We start from the raw sequence: 26,663 nt of genomic DNA on the forward strand, positions 1-26,663 counted from the left end.
CTTAGCAGGCCAATTTCTACTAAACGCTGCACCTGCAAAAATCTTTAACAGTTTGCATAGACTTAGCTTTGTCCTCCATTTTCTTTAAAACTGCTTCCACAGGCGATCCAAACAACACATCAGACTGTAAAGGAGCATCCAAAATCCTTGTCTTAACATGCTCAGCTAAATTCTGATCCTTCAACCAGGCATGCCTGAAGAACAGAACTAGTAGCAGCCACCCTCGAGGAGGCCTGTACAGCATCAAAACCACATTGCAAAGAATGCTTACCCACTTGTTCAGACACATGAACCAAATCCAGCAACTCTTTACACTCAATACCTTCCGCCAAAGCATCCACCTTAGATTTTAATTGTGAAAGGAGATAATTCTGATATTTTAGCATATGAAACTGACAATTCAACGCCTCATGGCTAGAGTGGAAGAAGTATACACTTTCTTTCCCCACCTATCCAAAGCCCTTGCCTCTTTATCAGTGGGAACAGGATTTTTAACCACAGAAGCCTTAACACCTTTAGGCCCTTGAGAAATAGTTTCTGGGTCCGCCCTAGGACTCTTAAACAAATACTTATGAGCGGCACCCTATAATACCTATCAGGCTTAACAGGAGCAGGAGGCAAAGAGTCAGGGTTCAGGGAAGCCTCTGCAAAACATCTTCCACCACATTCAACACAGGAGGAATAGCTAAGGGCCTATGCTGGGGTAAAACAAGAATTCCCTAAGCCTTTTCCTGGAATCAGAGTAATCCTGGCCTTCCCATTTAAAGTGCTCCCTCATGGAATGCAGAGTCTCTGAAAATGAGAAATCCTCAGGAGGAGAAGCTGTAGGAGTGGAATCATCCACATCAGAATCAGAATAAGTAGGATACTCCTGCAAGTCTTCCGCAGAAGACTCTGAAGCCTCTGAACACTGTTCAAAACTATCAAACTCGGTTCCACCCTAGGCCTCTTATCAGGCGGGGCATAGAACCTCTAATCATAGTAATCAAATCTTCTGCCATTTTAAGCATATGTTTCTTAGGTACAGAACCCGAAATGCTAGGAGAAGCCCCCACTGAAGCTGAACTAGGCCTACCTCTCAAAGAAGTTTTGGCAACAGAAGGAGAGGCTCTAACTACCTTGGGAAGAGAGGGAAGAACAGTTGCCTGAGAAGCCCTCAGCCTGGCCTACCTCCTGAGAAGGCACATCCTGTAACAGTAAAGTTTCTGCCTGAGACTCCATGGAAACTCCTGGCAAAACCTCTGGCTCCACTGAGCCTTCTAAAGAACCGTCGTCCCGGACTGCCGGTTCATCAACCCTATTTGTCCTTGCATTTTATAATTGCAACGCTTCCCAAACACTAACCTGGCACAGTCTAACCTCCTCTTAATAGTGCGTTTGTTAAACCTAGCACAAGAGCGGCAACCAACAACGCCGTGCTCAGGCCCTAAACAAGGTATACACAAGGTATGGTAATCCCTATGAGGTATCTGTTTCCCACAAGAAATACAGTTATTCACTTTTTCTGACATCCGGTTAAATACTGAGGCAAGAAAAACCAAAATGTTCTGAAATATTTCAGAACGCCAACCTGCACAAAACTGCTTCTGCATCGGACCATCCAGCCTTATACTCTGGTATTCGGGCCGACTGGACGCGGACTATACCCTATAGTAAGGACTGCAGCAATGGGGAACGAAGAACATCAAATTCCAGGTCAACTTCTGTCAAAACGTACTACATCCCATACTAACATAGTTATGCAATTTAAAAGTACAAAACCACAAAGGAATTAAAAATTCTCATTTCAAAGAGAGAATTATACCAAACATATTGAAAAGCAGAAGCCTGCATTACTCAGCATATCCTAGCTATAATATGTAGCTCTGAAACATGTTAAACTCAAACATACATCTAGTAGCCTGTTTAACTCACAACTATATTTTTATTGAACAGACACGGAAGAGGCAGGGGTTATACTTCTAACCAAAAACTATCTTTAAGCAACTTTAGCAGAAGTTTGCCGAACACAAAATAATCACCTATTAGAATAACTTCTAGCAGACATATTCAAGGGAGGGCACCAAACTGCTTACAAGAGTCATGCATATCGCTAACCAATGTATTTTATATCTCAGGTCTACCCAGACATTTAAACTAGACCATCACCCCCCCCCCCCAAAAAAAAAAAAAAAACCGTATGTACAACCTAAACCTGAGCTAAGTAATTCACAAAACAGTCTAATATCACATATCACTAAATATAATCCAACCCACTTGACACAAAAAGCAGTTGCATATAACAAAGAAAGAGTCACCTTCTAAGCAAATGACTGCTTACTAAAACACAGGAAAGTGAAAGTGAATAAAGTTCTTCCAAAATGTAGTAGATGGTCCCTGTGTTCATATGGGTTTCCTCCCACATTCCAAAGACACGTAGTAGGCGGACTGGACACTCTAAATTGGCCATAGGTGTGAGTATGCGTGTAAGTGTGTGGTACGGAACAACCGTGGTAGGGCTAGCTACCTGGCAGTGAGAACCTTGGCTCTAGATGACTGTCACTGTGGAAGTGACACCCTGAACTCATGTGCAAAAATGGTAAAAAGGGTTTTGGATGGATAGACAGGTTACAGCCCTACTGTTTGAAAGCTAAAAAGGAGGTTTTCCACCACTGAGCTTTTAAAGTTACTTGAAGAAAAAAAACATTCAATCACTTGAGACCCAGCTGCTCAGAATCCAGGAACTTGTAGCCAGGGGCTTGAGTGGCTGTTTCCACATCTACCCACCTGGCCAAACAGCTGCTTGAACTTAAACGTGAGTTTAGGGATGCAGATGTTGCAATGGTCACAGGCAATGAAGGTCTCATCACAAAACTGGGAAGGGAGGGGGATTTTACATTACAGAGTGGTTAGAAATTAGTGCATGGTTAGGGTTAGGGAGAAAAGGTGGAGTGAAATTTTAAATTTAGGGATTGACTGGGAGTTATTTTTAGGTTAGGGGTCAGGGACCTGGCAGGGATAGTTAGCTTAGTGGTAGTGGACAGGAATTGGGGTGGTGGGAGTTAGGGTACTTGCCAACAGTAGTTCAGCAGTGTGTAATGAACTAATGGTACATGAGCAATTGTGGCAGTTCCACTTGGAATGACTCTCACTCTCCTACAAAAAAATGACACTGATATTCCTCCAGTCATTCCTAAATCAAAATTTAAACATCTACGGATCCTTCTAGCTGAGGCAAAGTACTGCAATACATCCAAATCAAAGACTGTGGATCATCATAGTTTGAAATAGGCATTTTCTGACAAATCTGTTACAGGGAGCTGTCTCATCTTCAGAATTTCATTGTCTTCTCAGCTTCCTGTTTAGTACACATGAAAATATGAATACTTGATTATTGTGCACCACAACTTTCACAACTGCATGAAATGACTCTCAACTGATTCTCTCTACATTTTCTGCCTTTCAAAAGACTAATACACATTAAGACAAACTGATTTCTAACATACAGTTTATAGAACAGTATAAAAAAAAAAAAAAACAATATTATATTTTTGAATATTGTAATGGTATAAGAGTAACTAAACTTGTGGTCCCTTTATATTACTAAAGCATTATTTTCTTTTTGATTGGAGTTTGTGTGCCTCATGACAGCTAACCTGAGGAAGTGGCATATGTAAGCAACAGTAGTTTCTGTTGAAGTTCTATTTTGCAGTTTTGTAGAAAGAAAGTGCTGGTTGACATTTTCTGTGTGTGACATCTTGTAAAATTTTTATTAAATAAGAAAAAATGCAAGGGCGACACACAATCCAAGTAAAGATTAATATTTGTTTGTCCCAAGCAGGGTTGCCAGATTTCTGACTGGTCAGGTAAAAAAAAAAAAAAAGGTCTTTCACTGTAAGAAAAAAAAAAAAAAAGTCTTCCACGTCTTTAATGCGGAACATCAGAGTTCCGCATTAAACAGAAGTAGCTCTGTGTTTATTTTTTATTTGATTGGCCAGGGCCAATCAAAAATAAATAAACACAGACCTACTTCTGTTTAATGCGAAACATCGCAGTTCAGCATTACACAGAAGTAGCTCTGTTTTGCGATGTTTTGATTGGCCCGTATACCAGTATACGGGCCAATCAAAAATCGCTAAACATGGAGCTACTTCTGGTTAACGCGGAACATCGCAGTTCCACATTACACAGAAGTAGCTCTGTTTTGCGATGTTTTGGTTGGCCCGTATACCGGTATATGGGCCAATCAAAAATCGCTAAACACGGAGCTACTTCTGTTTAATGCGGAACTGCGATGTTCCCCATTAAACAGAAGTAGCTCTGTTTTGCGATGTTTTGATTGGCCCGTATACCGGCATACGGGCCAACCAAAAATCGCTAAACACGGAGCTTCATTTAATGCGGACCTTCCGCATTAAACATAAGAAAATCCGTGTTTAGCAATTTTTGATTGGCCCGTATGCCGGTATACGGGCCAATCAAAAAAAAAACCAAAGTGGAGGCTGCCCGGGATTTAAACTGGCAGGGCGGGACTCAGGATCAGGCTGCTGATCTCAGGACAGTCCCGCCCAAATAGGGACGTCTGGCAACCCTCCCAAGATATAAATAAAGGCCTGGAGACCCAATAAGAAATACCTATAAATGGTAGAGTCCCTGGTGCTAGCTGTTGATTAATAATAATAATAATATGTTTCTCATAAAGGGAAAAACACAAAACCTATTTTCAGTTCTATTATGAACTCCAAAGTAATCATATCCAGAGGTGCTAAGAATACAATGATACAATACCTTGACAATTTCTCTTCTATGTCTTCTCATCAAATGTCCCCTGAAACTCATCTAGTTAAAACTATTCCTTTGAGTACCCAAAAGATCACAGTATCAGCACTCAAACAGGAGTAAAATTTCATTCAACTACATCACAACCAATTAAAACAAATATGTTTACAAGGGGCAAAGGTCCAATCCCACAACCCCCCCCAACCCCTTCTGCTGCGGGAGGCTTTCCCACCAACACCACCACACCCACTTACATTATTATTCTAACCCAAAAGCTGCTATAACTTGAACAGAAAGATAATTACAAAAAATGTAAAAATTGTACTCTTTCACTGACATGCAGCAGTCTCAGAATATAGAAGCTACATATGAATGCAAACCTACAATATTTAAAATATAGAGAACTAACAGATATGATAAAACATATTTAGCATCTAAGTTCAAGTGAAAATAATTCAAATTTGGCTTGTAAATCTAAAAGGAAACCCAAACAACACAGGGGTCAGTAAGTGCCACTTCAATTTCAATTTCACCTTTCTGGGGAGGAGATGGAAAGGCTATATCAACTTAAAAAAATCAATTTTCTTTAAACTTTAACCATGACTCAGTTAATAACTAAATCAGAAATCTTGCAGGCATTTTAAGATAGAATCTTGTGACTTTGCTATCATCAGCACACCAATGAGTTTTATACATTTGTGGTCCAGTAATTTGCTAGGGTTGTATCATTTAGTTTACACCACAGGTTCAATAAATGTAGCAAAATGGTACAATGATGGTTGGACTACTTGACTGGTACCTGAATTTAATGATATCTGATTATAATGCCCCCCCCCCCCCAATTAATCTTGGAATAAGCTGCCGAGTCCCGCTAAAAATTGCCAGAACTCAAGGTCCTCATGTCTTTTGAAGGAATTCACATTGGTGTAGTTATTAAAATGTAGTTCCAGTTCAACAGTAACACCTCTTTTGTACAAGAAATCAGCACTTCATATGCATTCAAGTCGACTTTGAACTCTGAAGGCATGCTGATCACAACTATGGCATCTCGCACCAAGTCCAACATTTTACTAACCTAGAGCTTACTGAGGTCCTAGTATCACTCAAAAAGACTAAGTACCACTTAATTGCAAATTACACTCCATTATCTATGTCCACTGCAAAACACAAAGTTTAAGTCATAGTGAAAAAATAGTTATCAAACCAAATACAGCACTCATGAAGGATTTTAACTACAATGTTATCACCTGGCAGTCTTATACCATGCACAAAGACTCCTTGACTTCATTAATGCCATTTTCTGTGAACAGATACTCTCCTCTCCAATTAGAGGTGCAAATATCTGCAGTGAAGTCCTTACTAACATGTCCTCTGTCTGTGTGCTCCCATGTGTTTCTGCCTTCCTGGTAAAGCCCACCTACCAGCTTCTCCCTTAAGACGTATGCCATCAAGCTTAAGAATTTGACAGTAACTATTCTTCACTTGCTGACAACATCAAAATCCATCCATCCGTAACCCCCCCCCTTTCCATTTTTGCACATATCAAAATCGTAAGTAGAACAGACATGTTCCTCTGAATTGTATATCTTCTTTGTAACAGCATTGGGATGGATGTCTCTATCCATTACAAATACTATGGCAAGTTTACAAATAAACCCATATGGGGAATTCTCATATTAACTAATTTTACAATAAAAGCAAGAGCCATAGTTATTAATAACAACTTTTCTTTAGCCCACTAAAAACCTGACTTAAATCTAGTGAGCAAAGGCTTTAAACTCAGAATTAGCAAATGTTAAGAAACATTATGAAGCAATCATAATACATTCTTCAGTTTTTAGGGAAGATTAGCTGTAGCTCAATAAGCTGCTCTGAATGGTGCCACCTACTCAGCTCTTGAAAGCACTGTTGGAGTCTTCGCTAACAATTTCAGTTCTAACTTTACTTCACCTACTCAATCTTCTGTTCCCCTCAATATCTTCCTAGAAACCCCATCCTAAACCCAATCTAGAGCAATCCATGTCAGTCTTGTTCAAGCCCAAGAATGGTATTTCTATGGGTCCCAACATCATTTTCAGCCATGCAGTCAAGACAAAGTGTATCTTAGTTCAGACCCTATTAAACCTCTTTCAAACTAATACTTGTCAATGGTTCTGTACCTGAAGCTTAGAGAATGTCCCCAATTGTACCACTACATAAGGGTAACCCTTCTACTGATCCTGGTAACAAACCCAATAATAATGCCTCACAAGTGGTACCTACAATGTCCTGTGATGCATTTTTATAGAGCTCATAAACAATGACATGCACAAACATCAGGCCCTAGGTCCTAATCAGGTTAGTTTTGTGAAAGGTGTGGTAGATACACTACATTTTCCTTTGAAAGGGAAGCCAGTGAGATCCGGATCTGGTCAAAACCTTTGACACCATTCTTTATACAGGTATTATCAAGTTGGAAGAATCTCTTTCAAATCAAATAAATGTCACAAGGGGTGTAACATAGGCCTCTTGTAATGTAGTTCTTGGATGTGATAACAGAGGCCAAGGGATTATGGTTGACAACTTATGTTAATGAGTGCAAACTGTGGGCTGTTAACTCCCTTCTCATAAACAGATATTAAAAGAAAGGCTCGATCAGACCAATGCCTGGTGTATCATCAATGTAAAAAAATGTAGCTTTGTTTCCAGGAAAGCCTGCACCCTAAGTTTGTACTACATCAAGGATACTCCCCTCAAATTGTCATGTTCATTAGAGATCTGGATACATATGTTGACAACAAGCTAAATTTTGATGACACTTCTATGGGTTGTGGTTGCAAAACCTTTCCACTTAGCACATTTAATCTCTAGGACCATTTCTTCCAGTTCCAAGAAGTCAAAGTTCCACTATACATGTACCTCATTAGCCATATCGAGTACAATGCCCCAATAGTCATGTACCATTCTAAACATAAAATCCAGCTTAAAAGAACACAGATATTCCTAACCCAGAAAATTTTAAGCCACCCAGACAGATTTAAAGCCCTCTCTTTATTTTCTGCATCAAACCTACTCTTGTGTAATGATTTCTGCCTGATTTTAGTGATGTGAAAGACTCTGCCCCCTTGATCTCCGTCACTTCTACAGAACTAGTGGTATTACAAATAACTAAACCAAACATGTTAATCTCTGTCATCACATGAACAGCATCTGCTGGAGTGACATATACTTAATCCGGTGCATTCCCTGTTTGTGGAAAACACTTTCTCTACATATTAAGCAAAGTTATGCCCACAGTTGCTTTTATATCATGTTCATCACATGAACAGCATCTGCTGGAGTGACATATACTTAATCCAGTGCATTCCCTGTTTGTGGAAAACACTTTCTCTACATATTAAGCAAAGTTATGACCACAGTTGCTTTTAAATCTAGGCTTAAAAAGTAGATAAGTAATTGTAAATGTATCCCTGAGGAACAAGGTAATAGTTTATTAGATCAGGGCAGATAGTAGCTCACAAAATTTAATGTGGATGCTTAGCTAAGTTTCTCAAAGGCCATTTAGGCCAAATGTTTTATTTTAACTACGCCGCAATCTTCGCACACACCTATTTAACAGAAATAAATGCCTGGCTAGTACCCAAGCTCAAAAACATTACTGTTGGCTATATTCTTAGGGAAAAAGTATATGGTACTTCCCTTGAAATGGCATATTTTAAGTATTATGGAATGTGTTTTAATCAAGGGTTAGTTTTCGCTGTTCACTTAATGCCATTCAAGTTAAATTATGAACCATTCTTTTATGGACAATCACTCAATACACGATCCTTTACAAAATTACTGCTGAGTCACAACTGACTGAGAATACATTTCCTCTACAACCACACCCGGCAAAGGTCAGAATAAGCATTTTTGCAGAAGACCAAGCCTCTCCCAAACACTCTACATGCCCAAATTATACACAGTAACTCCACAGTCTAAACAACAATATGGAAATGAGAACAGCTAGTATTTCTAAAAACAATACTGGAGGTACTCGGGTAAGTTTCTCAAAGTTCACTTAGCCTACAATCTTAGTACCCACTTATGAATTTACAGTTGTGGAGCAACTGTACAAATTGGGGGGGGGGTCCTTCACCTCCCATAAATACAATTTAAACTGCTTAAATACCTTTCTTTACATATGGTAGTTTTGTTTCTATTCTGCCTTTTTTCTCTCTCTTTCTTCAGAATTCAACGAGTCATAGGAAAATGCATGCTTTCAAATGATATGTATTTTGGATTTCTACAAAGTATGAAAAGCAATATCCTGTTCATCCTACTGTTAAAATCCCAAATCTTTTCCAAACAATGCTACTGCAATTTGTATTTCATTTTGTTTTTATCAACTGAATCGCATCTACTTGCAATCTTCTTTTTGCACTTCATTAGGTCACACACATAAAACAGATAAATGGATACACTTACTCATCAGTGCTTGTTCCATTAGCAGCACAAGGATCAAATTCAACCAGACTGTAGAAATTTGAGGTCTCTGTACTGGATTTCATTTCAGCTAATGGAAAAAATCCAAATAATACATTAAAATAAAACAAAGGAAGTCAGTCTGTCTGCTTCCACCTAACAATAAAATGGTTACAAATGCAGTCAGCTCTATTATCCAGTGTAGTATCATAACCCCTACTGTCAAACTAATGTGATGTACAATTTACGGTATGTTTTATGAGCACCATTTACCTCATCTGTTTCAGTCTAGCAAGATGATAGTAAAAGAGGATAAGAAAGTCGATCCTTATCCCTAAAGTTGCACAGTCTTGAAGTTTACATGTTTATAGATGTGGGGAAGTAGGGACGTTCAGGGAGGCTTTCCCCCGGCAATAACATTCTGCTTTCACAAAAAACACATTTAGTTTGCATTTTAGTTTGTAGTGAAAACTGAAGAAATGTGGCAAAGTGAGTGGGTAGATTAGTCAGATAGCCACAGTGGAATTATACATTGTTTTGACACATGCAGTGGTACAACCTCTGACATAGGAAAAAGTACTTACTAAATAAAGGTGAATCATGGTAAATGGTAAACTGAGACCATGGTATCATGGACATGAGGAAGGTTCTCCATGAAAAAATTACATGGAGCTGCTTACTGCTTGGTGTGATGGATTTGAAGTGTTCTTAAGACACTCAGTCTTGCTGGCTGGATTCTGCTAAAATTCAAAGTCTGGTTATATTTGCATTCACAGTCTGTTGCATACAGAAACTTGCAGAATATACACTGATGAGAGAATATACTTTGCAGCATCAACTTTAGAGAGCAGTAACAAATAACTTTTTATAATAAACCAAACGGAACCACGTTGCAGCTTAAAAGTACTGTTCCAACTTTACTTCTCATATAGTACAGATGATGTGAGAGATATAACATTTACCTTACGACACATGAGTCCCTACCATACCTCTAACATAACTGGATTTATACAGCTCTTTATATACAGTTTTAGTCATGCATAAACATATTTTGGAGAATTGCTTATCCTGTAGAAACAATACTAAACTTCCTTGTTTAACAATGTCTTGTAAGAGACCAGCTTTTCTGACAGTGTGAATATCCTGTAACAGTGTCCTGATGTCCATGTAGAAAAACATATTTTTGAGGAAACACATTGTTCTGTATTCTATTTGGATCTGTGTATAAAAACATATGTTCTTGTGTCAATGCTGATAAGCATATCCTGTTTTCCATGCAGAAAAACATATTTTTGAGAAAACACATTGTCAGAGATCAGCTTTTCTGACAGTGTGAACATCCTGTATTTTATTTGGATCTTTGTATAAAAACATCTGTTCTTGTGCCATATCCTGTTTTTCATGCAGAAAAACATATTTTTGAGAAAACACATTGTCACAGTGTCATAAACATATCCTGTTGTTTTAGGAAACATATTGTGTCCATCCTGTTATTTTAGGAAACATATTGTGTCCATTTTTTCTATGCAGAATAACATGTCAGTGTTCTTTAAAAGCAGATTCTGCATTTTTGTTCTTGCATACATCCTGTTTGAGTCTGTAAGGGAAAAATGTCCATTCAGCAGATTCCTTTTCCAAGCCATGGTAATTTAGTATGGATGCTGATTACATATTACTAAACTCTATTTCTACATTTAAGCAAGCTTTATCTTATACATTATTTATGTTGCATAATTGCAGCAAAATTACTTTCAACCTTAGTATATTGTTGAGCACACTCTAACAATTCCGTCTTTTTTATTTTAAACTAGAGAAATAAATTCAGCATTATTTGGTAATACTTTTTCATTATGACAATTAACAACAGTAACTTGACTAGCTTTTGCTAAGCAGACTTTAATACATGTAAATAATATGCAACCAAGCATTACAATAACAATAAAAGAAATTAAAAATACAGTGATTTTTCCTGTCCATCCTGTAAATAGATTACTAAACCATTCACTCCAGTCATCATTCCAGTTTTTTCTAGTATGTTGAGACACTTGTGCAATCACTTCTAATTGTGCTTTTACAGATTCTGTTTTGTCTGGAATAAATGTACAACATTGTTCTCCTATTAAAGCACATGTACCCCCTTGTGATGCTAATATGTAATCTAATGCCATTCGATTTTGCAAAATCATAGTTCGTATTGCTGTCATTTCGACAGTAATGTCAAGGACTGCATTGAAAGTGGCATTTGCCAATACCTCAACTAGTTTAGATAGTTTTCTCAGTTCCCAGATGGCTTTTGCAGCCCGTACCAAGGGAAAATACCTGCTCCAGAGATTACATCATCTCCTAAATCCATATCTTTTAATTTAATATAATCAAGATTTTGATGATATATACGCGATGTATCTAAGGTGTCTACTGGATTTTCTGGACTTTCAATTACAGGTAATATATCCCTTTTTTTTGTATTCCTAATGTTTCCTTTTGGTAACTCTTTTACATGATGCATTGCTGGTACCACCAATCCTATATAACAGGTGCCATCCCATCCCTTTGGTAACCATTTATAAGCATATTTACCACAGATGTAATATAACCCATCTGATAGAGCAACACTGCTATTTACCAGACTGCCATTTACTTGCCCCATAGTAGGAGTTTTATCATGTACAACTGTAAAGTTTTTATCTGTTTTACTTATCCAACATGTAATATTAGTTTTACAGTCATTTTGTCATTTTGTGAAAAATGAAATACTGCTGTGTCACTTAATATTAACTGACCCTTAATTGGTATTAAAATAGGAAAACCATGAGAAAATACTCCACGTACTGGTATGTGGTTGTGAAAATTTATCATTTCAATTGTTTGAATACAATTGCTATTACCCACTGGAACAGTTCCATTTTGTTGAAAACATGTGATCCCCTGTACTATAGCAGATAACTGTACTCTTGCTTTACGTAATTGTACATTTATAACTTGATCTCCTGTTTCATTTATTAATACTCTCCAACTACTAAGAGAATTTAGTGGAATAGGTATTAGAGGCATTACCCCTGTTATTTTTGGTATTAAACTACATACCCAACAATTAGAAACATTCATGCTTTTTGCATACCAACATGTCAGTGTTGTCTGATCTCTGAGTTAATATATTAACAAATGAGGGGGGTAGGGTTTACAGGGAAGTTTTTTCCCTTTGCATTTTTTTTTTCAGAACACCATTTTCTTCAGTGCTGTGACTGAATGTTTTCGCTCGACAAACGGAGTTCCTAAGAATTTACCTATTGTAGCATAAAGCAATGTAGCAAAGACCACCAGTCCATAAAATAATCTAGTTTTATTAAAAAGAAGGAAAATTACAGGTGCAGACTCTTCTTATATAAACATATTATTTTCAAAAGCTCAGTTTAAAGTGGCCTTTATTGGTCAACAGTTTCAGTATTCCTTCAATAACGTTCCTGTATGCAGATGATATGGCATTACAAGCAGACTCTAAGCAAGAACTTCAAAAATGACAGAGCAATGGAATACAAAGCTGGAGCTGGAGGTATATGTGATGAAACTGAATCAGACAAGATAGACACCATGGCATTAAATTGGGGAAATCAGAAGAAGCTGCAAATTGAGATAGAAGGGAAAGTAGTGGAATGGGGCCATATGTTGAAATATCTGGGAAAGGTAGTTTAGACGAAGCAAAGCTTGAATGAGGAGATCAAAGCAAGAATTAGAGGGGCTGCAACTAACAGGAACAGTGTGTCAGGTGTAGTGTATGACAGAAGAATGACAAAGAAGCTGAAAAGTAAGGTGTACAAAACACTGGTGTGACCAGTACTACTGTATGATACAGTAACCTGGTCAGTAAAGGCAGAGAAGTCGAGGAAGCTAGAGATAATCATGATGAAGTAACCTGAGATGCGTAGTAGGATCCAACTGTGAAACAAAGTAATGACATTAGACTAGAAGCCAAAGTAGATCTAATTGCATGGAATGTCAAAGAGAACAGACTACAATGGTTTGGACACATATGTAGGAAAGAAAAATAAAATCTGCTGAAAAACACTGGGAGAGATGAGAAGAAAGCAAGAGGAAAGGTGGATGTTAAGGAAACAGACAGATGGATTGTGTGAGAAAAAAATCTGTGACAGTCAAACACGACCATCAAATAAGGTAGGGGAGTAGCACTAAATCAAGAAATGTGGTGAAATTTGATGGGTAACTTGATCTCATCAAGAAAATGGGAAAAGGAGGATGATGATGATGGCTGGGCAGGTAAAACTTGTATTACAAACAATTACAGTTAGGTCCCTGCTTATAACTATTTGTTATTGTGTTCCCAAAATGTATTCAAGAAAGTCATCTTACAAACTTTGCTTTTGATTTAAATTTCTGAATATATTTTCCAAACCGAACAGCACCATCACTGCTGAGGGACTGACAGGGGAATGCCCTGCTTCCTAACAGTCTGAATTTCTGGAAGCTGAAAAAAAATAGAGATTTAAAGAGACTGAAACTGGAAATTAAAAAACAAAAAAAAAACAAAAGGAAAAAAATAAGAAGTTATGTACCTACCATTACGTTCCATGTTAGTTGTCTTCTTCTCGCCTTCTTTCTTGCTGGTTGGGTTCGGAGCCGATCCTCGGCTCTGGCTCCAACTCGGCCATCTGAGAGCTATTTACTGGCTTGAGGCCTCCCCATATCCCACAATGCCTGGCACTAGATCCCCAGATCTTGTTTTGTAGACCTAACTACAGACAAATATAAGGACACCTGTCCTAACAGCATATGTTTAGCTACAGAGCTAAAAGGTTGAGGGAACAAACCAGATAAGACCCAGCCAGCTAAAAGGAACTCAGAGGGCGACTCTTCTCGGTCTATTAGGATAGGGGATGGAGGTGGGGCCAAGAAAGAAGGCGAGAAGAAGACAACTAACATGGAACGTTATGGTAGGTACATAACTTCTTAATGTTAAGTTGCCTATCTTGCCTTCATTCTTGCTGGTTGGGACAGCGTCCCTAACACCTCAGTCCTGGTGGCTCATTGGAACAGACTCTTCAGCACAGTGGAACCAAAATCATCTCTGCTCCTAGAGGCCACATCCAACTTATAATGAGAAATAAATGTATGGGGAGTGGCCCATGTAGCTGCCGCACAAATGGCTTCCATTGGTAATCTTGCCTGAAAAGCTACAGAAGTAGCTAAAGCTCTAGTAGAGTGGCCTTTGGGTTTAGCAGGGAGCTGTTTGTTCCTCAATTGATAAATGAAAGTAATAATAGAAGTCAACCACCTAGATAGAGTTACTTTAGACACTGGTAGACCTTGTTTACCTTCAGCATAGGACAGATAGAGCTGATCTGATTTTCTAATTTGTTTAGTCCTATGCAAGTAGAAGCGTAATTGTCTATGAACATCAAACTGATGTAATTTATGTTCAGCTTTGTTGGAATAATTTGGGAAGAAGACCGGAAGATCAATGGACTGATTCAGATTATTCTTAGAAGGTACCTTAGGAAGGAAGGAGGATTAGCCTGAGAAACTCTAGTCATTATGGAAAACTAAATAAGGAGGGAACACAAAGGGCCTGGAGTTCGAAACTCTTCTGGCTGAGGTAATTGCCACAAGAAAGAGGTTTTCCAAGAGAGAAACTTTAAGGAACATGAAGCTGCGGGTTCAAAGGGGGGCAATATTAGGGAAGCTAAGATCAAATTAAGATCCCACAGAGGCGGGGGATCTCTTACTGGGGGCCTAAGCAAAGTAGTCCCTTTGAGAAAAGCTTTGCAAAGCTTATGGGACATGATACTAGTTTCAGATAGGCCTGTATGGAAATTTGAAATTGTGGCTAACTGAACTCTAATGGTGGCAGAAGAGGACCCAGCCTGAAAAAGTTTCGCTAAGAAATCTAAAACGTGGTGGACCGAGGCTGAAAAGGGATCTATGTTTTTAGACTCTGCCCAGCAAGAGAAACGTTTCCACTTACTAGCATAAGTTTTTCTGGTGGTAGATTTGTGAGAAGATAAGATGATTTCACGCACCGATTGGGAAATGTCTGGAAGCCTGGCTAAGGTTGGAAGTGGAGCAACCAAGCAGTGAGGTTGAGAGACTGCAGGGATTGGTGCAGCCCACCTGACTGATGGATCAGGAGGTCTGGTACTGGGTCCAGGGCTGCTCCAGGAGGTGATGATGCAGGAACGGAAAAGTACAGTTTTGTACCTACCATAAATGTAGATGTCCGATAGGCATGCATCTGCAGTCCTTACAAATGGGTTGTCCTGTTGTCAGGCAGCCCTTGATTCCAAAGTCTGGGTCTGGCCTCGGCTGGTGTCGCACTTCACCCGACGTCATAGCTGCAGTTCTTCGGGTATAAAGGCATCAGCTGACGCCATTTTCCTCAGTGTTTCTTGCCCGAGATGCCAGGTGCCCTCTAGGAAGGCTAAATTTGGATAAATGCAAATGGTTCCAAATAGTAAAGAGCAAACAAAAAATAAGCATGTATGTACATATATACAAACAAATACACCATAATAGATTCCCCCAGCTAGCTACAAGATGGGCAAATACCCTAGGAGTTCCACAGAGGGGAAGGAGGGTGGGTAATCCTGACTGCAGATGCATGCTTATCGGACATCTACATTTATGGTAGGTACAAAACTGTACTATGTCCTTCAAGGATGCATCTGCAGTCCTTACAAATGGGTAGAATATCATAGCCAAACTGGGGGAGGAGGAGAAATAAGATTATGGTGTAGTTAAGATCCCTTGCAAAACAGCAGTGGCAAAACCTGCTCGGGATCTGGAGTATAAAGGTAAATTATAATGCTTGGCAAATGTATGCATGGAGCTCCAAGTAGCAGCCTCTAAAATGTCCTTGGTAGCCACTCCGAAGAAAGCTGTGGTAGTGGCTGTAGCCCTTGTAGAGTGAGGCCTGATGTTTTCTGGAGTTTTCTTCCCATGGTAGGAGTAACAAAATCTAATGCAATTTCCTATCCACTTAGAGATTGTCTGTTTTGAAATTGCTTTTCCTTCGATTCCTGTCGCATATGCTACCAGTAGCTGGTCAGTCTTTCTATTGCTCTTGGTCCTGTCCAGGTAGTAGCGTAATTGTCTATGTACATCCAAGGTATGCAACAGTCTTTCTCCCTGTTCTGTGGGTTGGGGAAGAATGTTGGTAGGTGGATAGCTTGATTTAAAGATACCCTGGAGACCACCTTTGGCATAAAAGAAGGATTAGTTCTCATGGACACTCTATCTTGATGGAAGATCAGGAATGTTTATTTAAAATTATATGATTTATTATTAGAAGGATTAATAGACATAAGCACATTTAGATTTTTAAATGTAGAGAAACCAAAGATTCCTAACATATTTGGAATACCTAAGGTACATAAAGACGAAACAAATCCCCCTATGAGACCTATAGTCTCTTCAGAGGGTTCTGTGACTGCTCCTATAGCCAGATGGCTGGATTGTAAGTTAAAGGGAATAGTGAAGGAATGTGGAGGTGTAGTAAAAGACTCATGGGATTTACTTCGTAATCTTAAGAAGGAGTTTTTTGAGGAAGAATTAGTATTTATAACCTTGGACATTGTGGATCTTTTTTCATCCATCCCCTATAAAGAGGGTATGGAATGGTTTGAGGAGGCTTTGATTAATTATGGAAAGTATACTCACAATGAATTTTGTTTAATTTTGACATTAATGGAGCTTGTGTTGAAAAGTAATTTCTTACATTTTGAAGGCGAATTTTTTAGGCAGATAAAGGGAATTGCTATGGGTGCAAACTGTGCACCCATATATGCAAACATCATTCTGGCAGCTTGGGAGCAAAAGTTTGTGTTAAATTCAAAGTTCAAAAGCTGCTGGAAAATGTACAAAAGGTTTTTGGATGATATTTGTATACTATGGGTGGGCACAGAAGCCGAGTTTGATGCCTTTTTTCAATATATATCTCAAACAACCTCCTTTTTATCTTTTACTTTTTCCAAAAGTGTAGAGGCTCTGAAATACTTGGACATTTTTGTAGGGAAAGGAGAAGGGGTATTTTACTCTAAAGTATTTAGAAAGGAAAATTACTCTAACTCCTTTTTGGCATATGAAAGTGCACACCCCTATCATCACAAAAAGGGAATAGTAAAAGGGCAGTATGTTCGAGGTAGTCGGATGTCCTCTAGGGACAGTGATTTTGACGAAGAGTGTATGAAACTAGGTGGGATGTTTATAGATAGAGGCTACCCAAGGAACTTAATTGTTGAAATTGAGAAGGAAGTAAGGGAAGGAAGATTGGGTAAATATCGGCCTATTTTAGGACAGGAAGACGACATTGAGAAGGTGACCAACCTCGAAAAAAACATTTTTGAGTTAAGAAATAACTTTATAATAGATTATAGTGGGGAGGCTAAGGTCATACAAAGAATAGTGGAGGAAGAATGGGTAAAGTTTGGTGAATTCTCTGATTTAAGAAGTCTGTTTATACAACCCTTGAAATGTACATATAGAAAAGGAAGAAATTTGAAAAATTTGTTTGAAAGGAAAATTAAGGAAAACACCACTTCCAGGGAGAGAAAAGGCACATATAAATGTGGGAGGTGCTCCTAGTGCTCGTATATTTGCAACAAAGACATAATTTATGTGAAAAGTAGGGATATATTAGTGCAGAGTAAGCAATATGTTAATTGTCAAACGAAAGGTATAATATACTTAAGTATATGTAAGAAATGTGAGGCATTTTACGTGGGGAAGTCTGAAAGAAGACTAAGAGATAGAATCTACGAGCATAACTATGAAATGAAGACAAAAAATATGTGTAATGCTCTGTACAAGCATAAAACAAAATGTGAAGAAGCTGAATATACCTTCTTTGTTTTAGAGGTTGTAAATAAAGACATCCGTGGTGGCCAATGGGAGGAGACAATTGAGTATAAAGAGTTACTATGGCAGCTCCATTTGGAAGCTTACAACCCACCAGGGTTGAATAATTATGTATCTTTGGCCCCAGTATTGAAAATAAGAGCAGCGAAGCTCTGAGTTGGGAAATGTATATCTGGGGGTAAAAATACCAAGACATTATATTAAAGACAATTAAATATAGAATCAACCTGCACTATTTTGTGGAAAAAAGGAAAAAAGAAGTTGGTAGGATAAGTAAGGGAAAGGGTATCTATAAGATATGAATTTGAACCTGGGTAAATTTTGAAATGTATTAAGTTTGGGCATAACTTTAAAAATGGTGGGTGTAATGTGTTCATCTAGACACCAGAGGGCATTAGATGTTTCTTAGCTGTATGTTTGTATATATATATATTGTATATATATTTTATATGTTTAGATTTTTGTATATAAAACGATAAATTTTAATGTTTTGAATTTTATGAATAAAATTTGTTAATTAATCATAGGAATAAAATGTTGTGAGCAGGAATGTAATAAATTGTAACATGATTTTAAGGGAAGACATGAAGGCACTTTGTAAATGTGATTTTTTTGTGTAGTATATGATGAATAGGGCAATTAAGTAATTCATTGTATTATTAGGATTAATTATTCAATCAGCAATAGTATTTAAGCAGAAGGGGAAGAGCTTGTATTTTTGTGCATCTGAGGAAGTGTATTCAAACGAAAACGCAGGTGTGGAGACATAGCGTTAATGTGTTTGGAGTGTTTTGCTGGAACTACGTGTTGCTGCTTGGTTCGTTACTTTTGCCAATAAAGCTGCTAAAAAAAGAAAAAAGGAGCCGTGTTTCTTCCACTAGTACCCTTTGCTTTGCTAAGTTATGTACCTACCATTACGTTCCATGTTAGTTGTCTTCTTCTCGCCTTCTTTCTTGCTGGTTGGGTTCGGAGCCGATCCTCGGCTCTGGCTCCAACTCGGCCATCTTCTAAAGCTCGAGAGCTATTTACTGGCTTGAGGCCTCCCCATATCCCACAATGCCTGGCACTAGATCCCCAGATCTTGTTTTGTAGACCTAACTACAGACAAATATAAGGACACCTGTCCTAACAGCATATGTTTAGCTACAAAGCTAAAAGGTTGAGGGAACAAACCAGATAAGACCCAGCCAGCTAAAAGGAACTCAGAGGGCGACTCTTCTCGGTCTATTAGGATAGGGGGATGGAGGGTGGGACGCAAGAAAGAAGGCGAGAAGAAGACAACTAACATGGAACGTTATGGTAGGTACATAACTTCTTAATGTTAAGTTGCCTATCTTGCCTTCATTCTTGCTGGTTGGGACAGCGTCCCTAACACCTCAGTCCTGGTGGCTCATTGGAACAGACTCTTCAGCACAGTGGAACCAAAATCATCTCTGCTCCTAGAGGCCACATCCAACTTATAATGAGAAATAAATGTATGGGGAGTGGCCCATGTAGCTGCCGCACAAATGGCTTCCATTGGTAATCTTGCCTGAAAAGCTACAGAAGTAGCTAAAGCTCTAGTAGAGTGGCCTTTGGGTTTAGCAGGGAGCTGTTTGTTCCTCAATTGATAAATGAAAGTAATAATAGAAGTCAACCACCTAGATAGAGTTACTTTAGACACTGGTAGACCTTGTTTACCTTCAGCATAGGACAGATAGAGCTGATCTGATTTTCTAATTTGTTTAGTCCTATGCAAGTAGAAACGTAATTGTCTATGAACATCAAACTGATGTAATTTATGTTCAGCTTTGTTGGAATAATTTGGGAAGAAGACCGGAAGATCAATGGACTGATTCAGATTATTCTTAGAAGGTACCTTAGGAAGGAAGGAGGGATTAGCCCTGAGCGAAACTCTAGTCATTATGGAAAACTAAATAAGGAGGGCGAACACAAAGGGCCTGGAGTTCGGAAACACTTCTGGCTGAGGTAATTGCCACAAGAAAGAGGGTTTTCCAAGAAAGAAACTTTAAGGAACATGAAGCTGCGGGTTCAAAGGGGGGCAATATTAGGGAAGCTAAGATCAAATTAAGATCCCACAGAGGCGGGGGATCTCTTACTGGGGGCCTAAGCAAAGTAGTCCCTTTGAGAAAAGCTTTGCAAAGCTTATGGGACATGATACTAGTTTCAGATAGGCCTGTATGGAAATTTGAAATTGTGGCTAACTGAACTCTAATGGTGGCAGAAGAGGACCCAGCCTGAAAAAGTTTCGCTAAGAAATCTAAAACGTGGTGGACCGAGGCTGAAAAGGGATCTATGTTTTTAGACTCTGCCCAGCAAGAGAAACGTTTCCACTTACTAGCATAAGTTTTTCTGGTGGTAGATTTGTGAGAAGATAAGATGATTTCACGCACCGATTGGGAAATGTCTGGAAGCCTGGCTAAGGTTGGAAGTGGAGCAACCAAGCAGTGAGGTTGAGAGACTGCAGGGATTGGTGCAGCCCACCTGACTGATGGATCAGGAGGTCTGGTACTGGGTCCAGGGCTGCTCCAGGAGGTGATGATGCAGGAACGGAAAAGTACAGTTTTGTACCTACCATAAATGTAGATGTCCGATAGGCATGCATCTGCAGTCCTTACAAATGGGTTGTCCTGTTGTCAGGCAGCCCTTCGGTCGGCCGGATTCCAAAGTCTGGGTCTGGCCTCGGCTGGTGTCGCACTTCACCCGACGTCATAGCTGCAGTTCTTCGGGTATAAAGGCATCAGCGGCGCCATTTTCCTCAGTGTTTCTTGCCGAGATGCCAGGTGCCCTCTAGGAAGGCTAAATTTGGATAAATGCAAATGGTTCCAAATAGTAGAAACAAACAAAAAATAAGCATGTATGTACATATATACAAACAAATACACCATAATAGATTCCCCCAGCTAGCTACAAGATGGGCAAATACCCTAGGAGTACCACAGAGGGAAGGAGGGTCGGTAATCCTGACTGCAGATGCATGCCTATCGGACATCTACATTTATGGTAGGTACAAAACTGTACTATGTCCTTCCAGGATGCATCTGCAGTCCTTACAAATGGGTAGAATATCATAGCCAAACTGGGGGAGGAGGAGAAATAAGATTATGGTGTAGTTAAGATCCCTTGCAAAACAGCAGTGGCAAAACCTGCTCGGGATCTGGAGTATAAAGCTAAATTATAATGCTTGGCAAATGTATGCATGGAGCTCCAAGTAGCAGCCTCTAAAATGTCCTTGGTAGCCACTCCTCGTAAGAAAGCTGTGGTAGTGGCTGTAGCCCTTGTAGAGTGAGGCCTGATGTTTTCTGGAGTTTTCTTCCCATGGTAGGAGTAACAAAATCTAATGCAATTTCCTATCCACTTAGAGATTGTCTGTTTTGAAATTGCTTTTCCTTCGATTCCTGTCGCATATGCTACCAGTAGCTGGTCAGTCTTTCTATTGCTCTTGGTCCTGTCCAGGTAGTAGCGTAATTGTCTATGTACATCCAAGGTATGCAACAGACTTTCTCCCCTGTTCTGTGGGTTGGGGAAGAATGTTGGTAGGTGGATAGCTTGATTTAAAGATACCCTGGAGACCACCTTTGGCATAAAAGAAGGATTAGTTCTCATGGACACTCTATCTTGATGGAAGATCAGGAAGGGCTGTACTGCCATTAATGCCTGTAGCTCAGATACCCTTCTTGCTGAAGTGATTGCAAGCAGGAAAGCAGTTTTCCATGATAAGTACCGTAATTGTGCTGTTGCTGCTGGCTCGAAAGGAGGGAGTGTCAACTTTTCTAGCACAAAGTTCAAGTCCCATGCTGGCAATGGTGGCTTCCTAGGTGGCTTTACATTTTTAATCCCTCTCAGAAACTGCCTGAGCAGAGGATGTGAGAAGACTGCAGGATCCAAGTTGTATTCTGCTGAAATAGCTGATGCATGAATCTTAATGGAAGAATAGGACAGGCCGTTGTGGAAGAGCTCTGCCAAGTATTCCAGGATGTTAGCTATGTCTACCAGTGACACATTCTCTCCTTTTGCAGTACTCCAAATGAGATATCTTTTCCATTTTGCTGAATATTTTTTTCTTGTTGAGGGTCTGCGAGCCTCCAAGATAATGTCTTTAACCCTTTGAGATAAATCTGGGTTATTTGGTCTTATGCAATGTTCCAGGCAGCCAGCTGCAGTGTTTTCAGGTTTGGATGCAGGGTTTTGAAGTTGTTCTGTGTTAACAGCAAGGGAACTAGGGGCAGAGGCCATATTTGTTCCCAAAACATGCTCCTCAGTAATGGGTACCAATGTTGCCTTGGCCAGACTGGAGCTATCAGGAAGATCCTTGGACGGTCTTCTTTGATCTTCAATAGCACCTTGTGCATCAAAGGAAGAGGTGGGAATGCATATGCTGTCAGGTTTTTCCAACTGAAAGATAGGGAGTCCACTTTCCAAGCAAGTGGGTGGTACGTCCTTGTGCAGAATTTTTTCAGTTGGTGATTGTGTGGGGATGCAAATAAGTCTATTTCTGGTAGTCCCCATTTCCCTGTAATGGTTTTGAAGATGTCCGGATGCAGCATCCATTCGTGGGCATCCATGGTAGTTCTGCTTAGGATGTCTGCTAGTATATTTTCTTTTCCTGGCACAAAAATTGCTTGAAGCTGAATGTTGAAGCTCAGTGCCACATTCCAGAGGTCCATTGCCATCTGGCATAGAGGGTATGAATGCGTGCCTCCCTGTTTGTTGATGTACCACATAACTGTGGTGTTGTCCGTCCTTATCAGCAGTTGACCCTGTCGAAGAAATGGTCTGAATGCCTGAATTGCCAGTTTTACTGCCAGCATTTCCTTTTGATTTATGTGTAGGTGCAGCTGGTCTTGAGTCCATAAGCCTTGTATGCACTTGTCCAGCATGTGCGCCCCCCAACCGAGGTCTGAGGCGTCTGTTGTGATGGTCTGGCTTGGTTGAGTGCTGTGGAAGGGCAGTCCCTTGTTTGATTGACAGGCTTGAGCCCACCATTGGAATTCTTGTTTCAGGCATGGAATTATTGGAATCTGGGTTTCTAGGCTGTGCTTTTGCTGAGACCATAAATTCCTTAGGTACCACTGTAACTTCCTCATATATAGTCTGGCATGTGGAATCAATATTATGCAGGATGCCATGTAACCGAGAGTTTGCAGGACTTTTCTTGCTGTTAGCTGGTTCTGCTTTGTTAATGCCATGAAGTAGAGAGGGAGTTGCTCCTGTTTTTCTACTGTCAGGAATGCCATTTGTTTTGATGTGTCCAAATCTGCACCCAAGAAGGTTATCCTTTGGGATGGTATCAGCCTTGACTTTTTTAAATTGACTGTGTATCCCAGGGCTTGTAGTAGATGAATGACCCTTTCCAAATCTTTTGTTAATTTGTTTTTGTTGTCCGCTTGTAACAGGCAGTCGTCCAGGTAAGGATAAATTTGATTCCCTGAAGCCTGCAATGAGCAATTACTGATGCCAGGCATTTCGTGAATACTCTGGATGCAGTAGATAAGCCAAAGGGCAATGCTGAGAATTGATAATGCTCTGATCCTGCAAGAAATCTGAGGTATCTTCTGCAATTTGGTCGTATGGGGACGTGCAGGTATGCCTCCTTGAGATCTAGAGTTACCAGCCAAGACTCCTTGCCCAGCATGGGAAGAAGCTGCTGTAGGGTCAGCATTTTGAATTTTGGAACAATGAGGTATGTGTTTAAAGCGGACAGGTCGAGAATAGGTCTCCATTGGTTTTCTTTTCTTGGTACCAGGAAGAGTCTGGAGTAAAATCCTTGTCCTTGTTCCATAGATGGTACCCTTTCTATAGCTCTCATCCTTAGTAAGTGAGTTATTTGTTCTAGAGCTTCTGTCTTCTGATTTGGAGGTAGGTTTGGCATTCCTCTCTTCCTTGGTAGAGTATGGAAGTGAAACCTGTAACCTTGGTCTATTGTCTGTAAAATCCATTTGTCTCCTGTGATGTAATGCCAGTTTACTGAAAATAAGGCTAGCTTCCCGCCTAAGGGTGCTTCTAGTTGTTCCCTGGTAGGCGGTGCCAGAGCCAAGTCACTGTGATTGTCCTGTGGAAGTGGTGGTGGCTGGATCTGTGGCTGTACCTCGCTGGTTGTTAGCCTGCCACTGACGTCTCCTGTAGGCACCTCTGGATTGACCCCTGCCTCTTGAGCACCTATTCCTGCCTCTCGGAGCTCTGGAGGTGTCTGGAAAGGACCAATTCTTGGAAGGCCAGTTCCTGCTAAACCTTGGAGGCTGGACCTGCAAGAAATCCTTGACTGTCTGAACAGATTTTGCTTTCTCTTCCACCTTCTTCAGCACCTGCTGCGCAGGGGAGCCAAACAAATTGAGCTTATCCATGGGAGCATCTAGGAGCTTTGATTTAACATGGTCTGGTAAGGACTGCTCTTTCAACCATGCATGTCTTCTGATCACTGTGCCAGTCATGGCTGATCTAAAGGAAGCCTCCAGTGCATCATAGCCGCATTTTAAGGAATGATTACTGACCTGCTGAATGTTATGTACCATTTCCTGTACAGATTTTTTGTCTAATGGTTCATCCGAGGACAGTTTTTTAGTTAATTGGTCTAACATAAATTCCTGATACTGAATCATGTGGAATTGACAGTTCAAGGCCCTAGCTGAAAGAGTAGCAGAAGTGTAAACTTTTTTACCCCATCTCTCTAAGGCCCTAGATTCCCTTTCAGAGGGGAGGGGGGTTTTGGTAGAAGAAGCTGCTACAGCCTTGGGTCCCTGGGAGATAGTTTCGGGACCTGCAAAAGGTGCCTTATACAAATGATAATGTGTGTCCGGAACCCTGTAGTACCTATCGGGCTTAGCAGGGGCCGGAGGAAGAGAATCAGGAGCAGTACAAGCATCATTAAAAGCATCATCCACAACAGTAAGTACTGGAGGAATGGCTAAAGGCCTATGCTGTGGCAAATGCAAAAAGGTTCTAAGCCTTTTCCTAGAGTCTGAAAAATCCTGGCCCTGCCATTGAAATTGTTCCCTCATAGCATGCAAGGTTTCCCCAAAAGAAAATTCCTCAGGCAGAGAGGCAGAAGGAATGGAGTCTTCTGCATCAGAGTCCTCATAAGGAGAAAAGGGGCCCTCTGGAGGGTTTGAATTATCTGACTCATCAGAGGATCCATCTGAAGAAACTGGCTCAGGGGGCTCTACTCTAGTCCTCTTCTCTGGAGGTGGGTGAGAGGCCCTGTCTGGATGTGGTAAAGAAATGAGATCCTCTGCTAGACTAAGCATTTGTGAACTGGAACTAGGCCTGTGAGAGGGGGTCTTAGCAGGCACCGATTTGGTAGATTTTGCTGCTTTAGCCCTGGCAAAGGCCTTAATAGACATGGATGCAGGAGGCCTAGCAGCTCCACGTGCAGGGGTAGAAATATCCAAAGGGATGGTATCAGATAAATCCTGCGAACCTGCAAGAGCAGGTGGGATTTCAGTAGCAGATTCAGCCAGGCTGGATGAGGCCTCGGTAAGTGGCAAGCTTTCGGCCGAAGGAGGAACCGTGGACTCGGTTTCAGCCGAAACCGAGACACTCGCGGTCGGCTTAACCGCGGTTTCGGCCGAAACCGCGGACCGCGAGTGTCGGTCCTTTTCCTTGCGTTTTTTCGAAATTTGCGTAGTCGGAGTATCCGACGGAATAATGTAAGCAAAATCGGAGCCGAAAAACTCCTCAGCAAATTCCGACCGACGTCTAAGCGTCCGTCGGTTGAAAGAAGCACAGGCTAGACAAGCTGCTGCGTCGTGGTCTGGGCCTAAACAAGGTAAGCAGTAAGAGTGGAAATCTTTATGAGGTATTTGTTTCCCACAAGTTAAACAGTTATTCACTTTTTCTGACATCGGCTGAGGTAAGAAAGAGTCCCCAACGGGGTACTTAGCTTTTTAGAAGTCTTCGGTACTTGTAGTAGTAATCTATGGTTCTGACCGACTGGCACTTGCGAACAGCTTCTGCTTCGGGCGCCACGCGGCAAGAAAGACTGAGGAAAATGGCGTCAGCTGATGCCTTTATACCCGAAGAACTGCAGCTATGACGTCGGGTGAAGTGCGACACCAGCCGAGGCCAGACCCAGACTTTGGAATCCGGCCGACCGAAGGGCTGCCTGACGACAGGACAACCCATTTGTAAGGACTGCAGATGCATCCTTGAAGGACATCCACATTTGTCGAGGCCAGTAGGGGGCAATGAGGATCATCTTGCATCCCAGCTCGGTAGCTTTCTGTATTAGTTTGGGAATCAGGGGAAATGGAGGGAATGCATAAAGAAGTCCCTGAGGCCAATCATGGATTAGAGCATCTCTGGGAGGGTATCTGGGAAGAGGGAGGAGAGAAAAGAAACTGTTGCACTTGCTGTTGAAGGGGGTGGTGAAAAGGTCGCAACAAGGCTGACCCCATTTGCGGAAGATTTGGTCCGCCACTGTCTGATTGAGAGACCACTCATGAGGCATGAGAATTGCTCTGCTCAGCCTGTCCGCTATAACGTTGGATTTCCCAGGGATGTGCATTGCTATCAGAAACCGCTGGGAAGAGATCACCCATTTCCAGAGTCTGAGTGCTTCTCGACATAGGGGGTAGGACTTGATTCCGCCCTGCTTGTTG

The 26,663-nt window shown here is 40.6% G+C and overlaps 1 protein-coding gene across 3 annotated transcripts in view; it reads right to left on the bottom strand.

Annotated features, from left to right (window-relative positions):
* Positions 1-26,663, bottom strand: part of TOM1L1 (target of myb1 like 1 membrane trafficking protein) — a 1,502,644-nt gene that overhangs the window by 133,844 nt on the left and 1,342,137 nt on the right. For all 3 annotated transcript variants that reach the window (XM_044090473.1, XM_044090474.1, XM_044090475.1), the window contains one exon: positions 9,205-9,292. In XM_044090473.1, the coding sequence (XP_043946408.1) occupies positions 9,205-9,292 (88 nt within the window). The remainder of the gene's footprint in view (positions 1-9,204; positions 9,293-26,663) is intronic.

This window comes from Protopterus annectens, chromosome 12.part0, assembly GCF_019279795.1.
Source record: "Protopterus annectens isolate FY-2018-M chromosome 12.part0, PAN1.0, whole genome shotgun sequence".
In the NCBI taxonomy this organism is placed as follows: Eukaryota; Metazoa; Chordata; order Ceratodontiformes; family Protopteridae; genus Protopterus; species Protopterus annectens.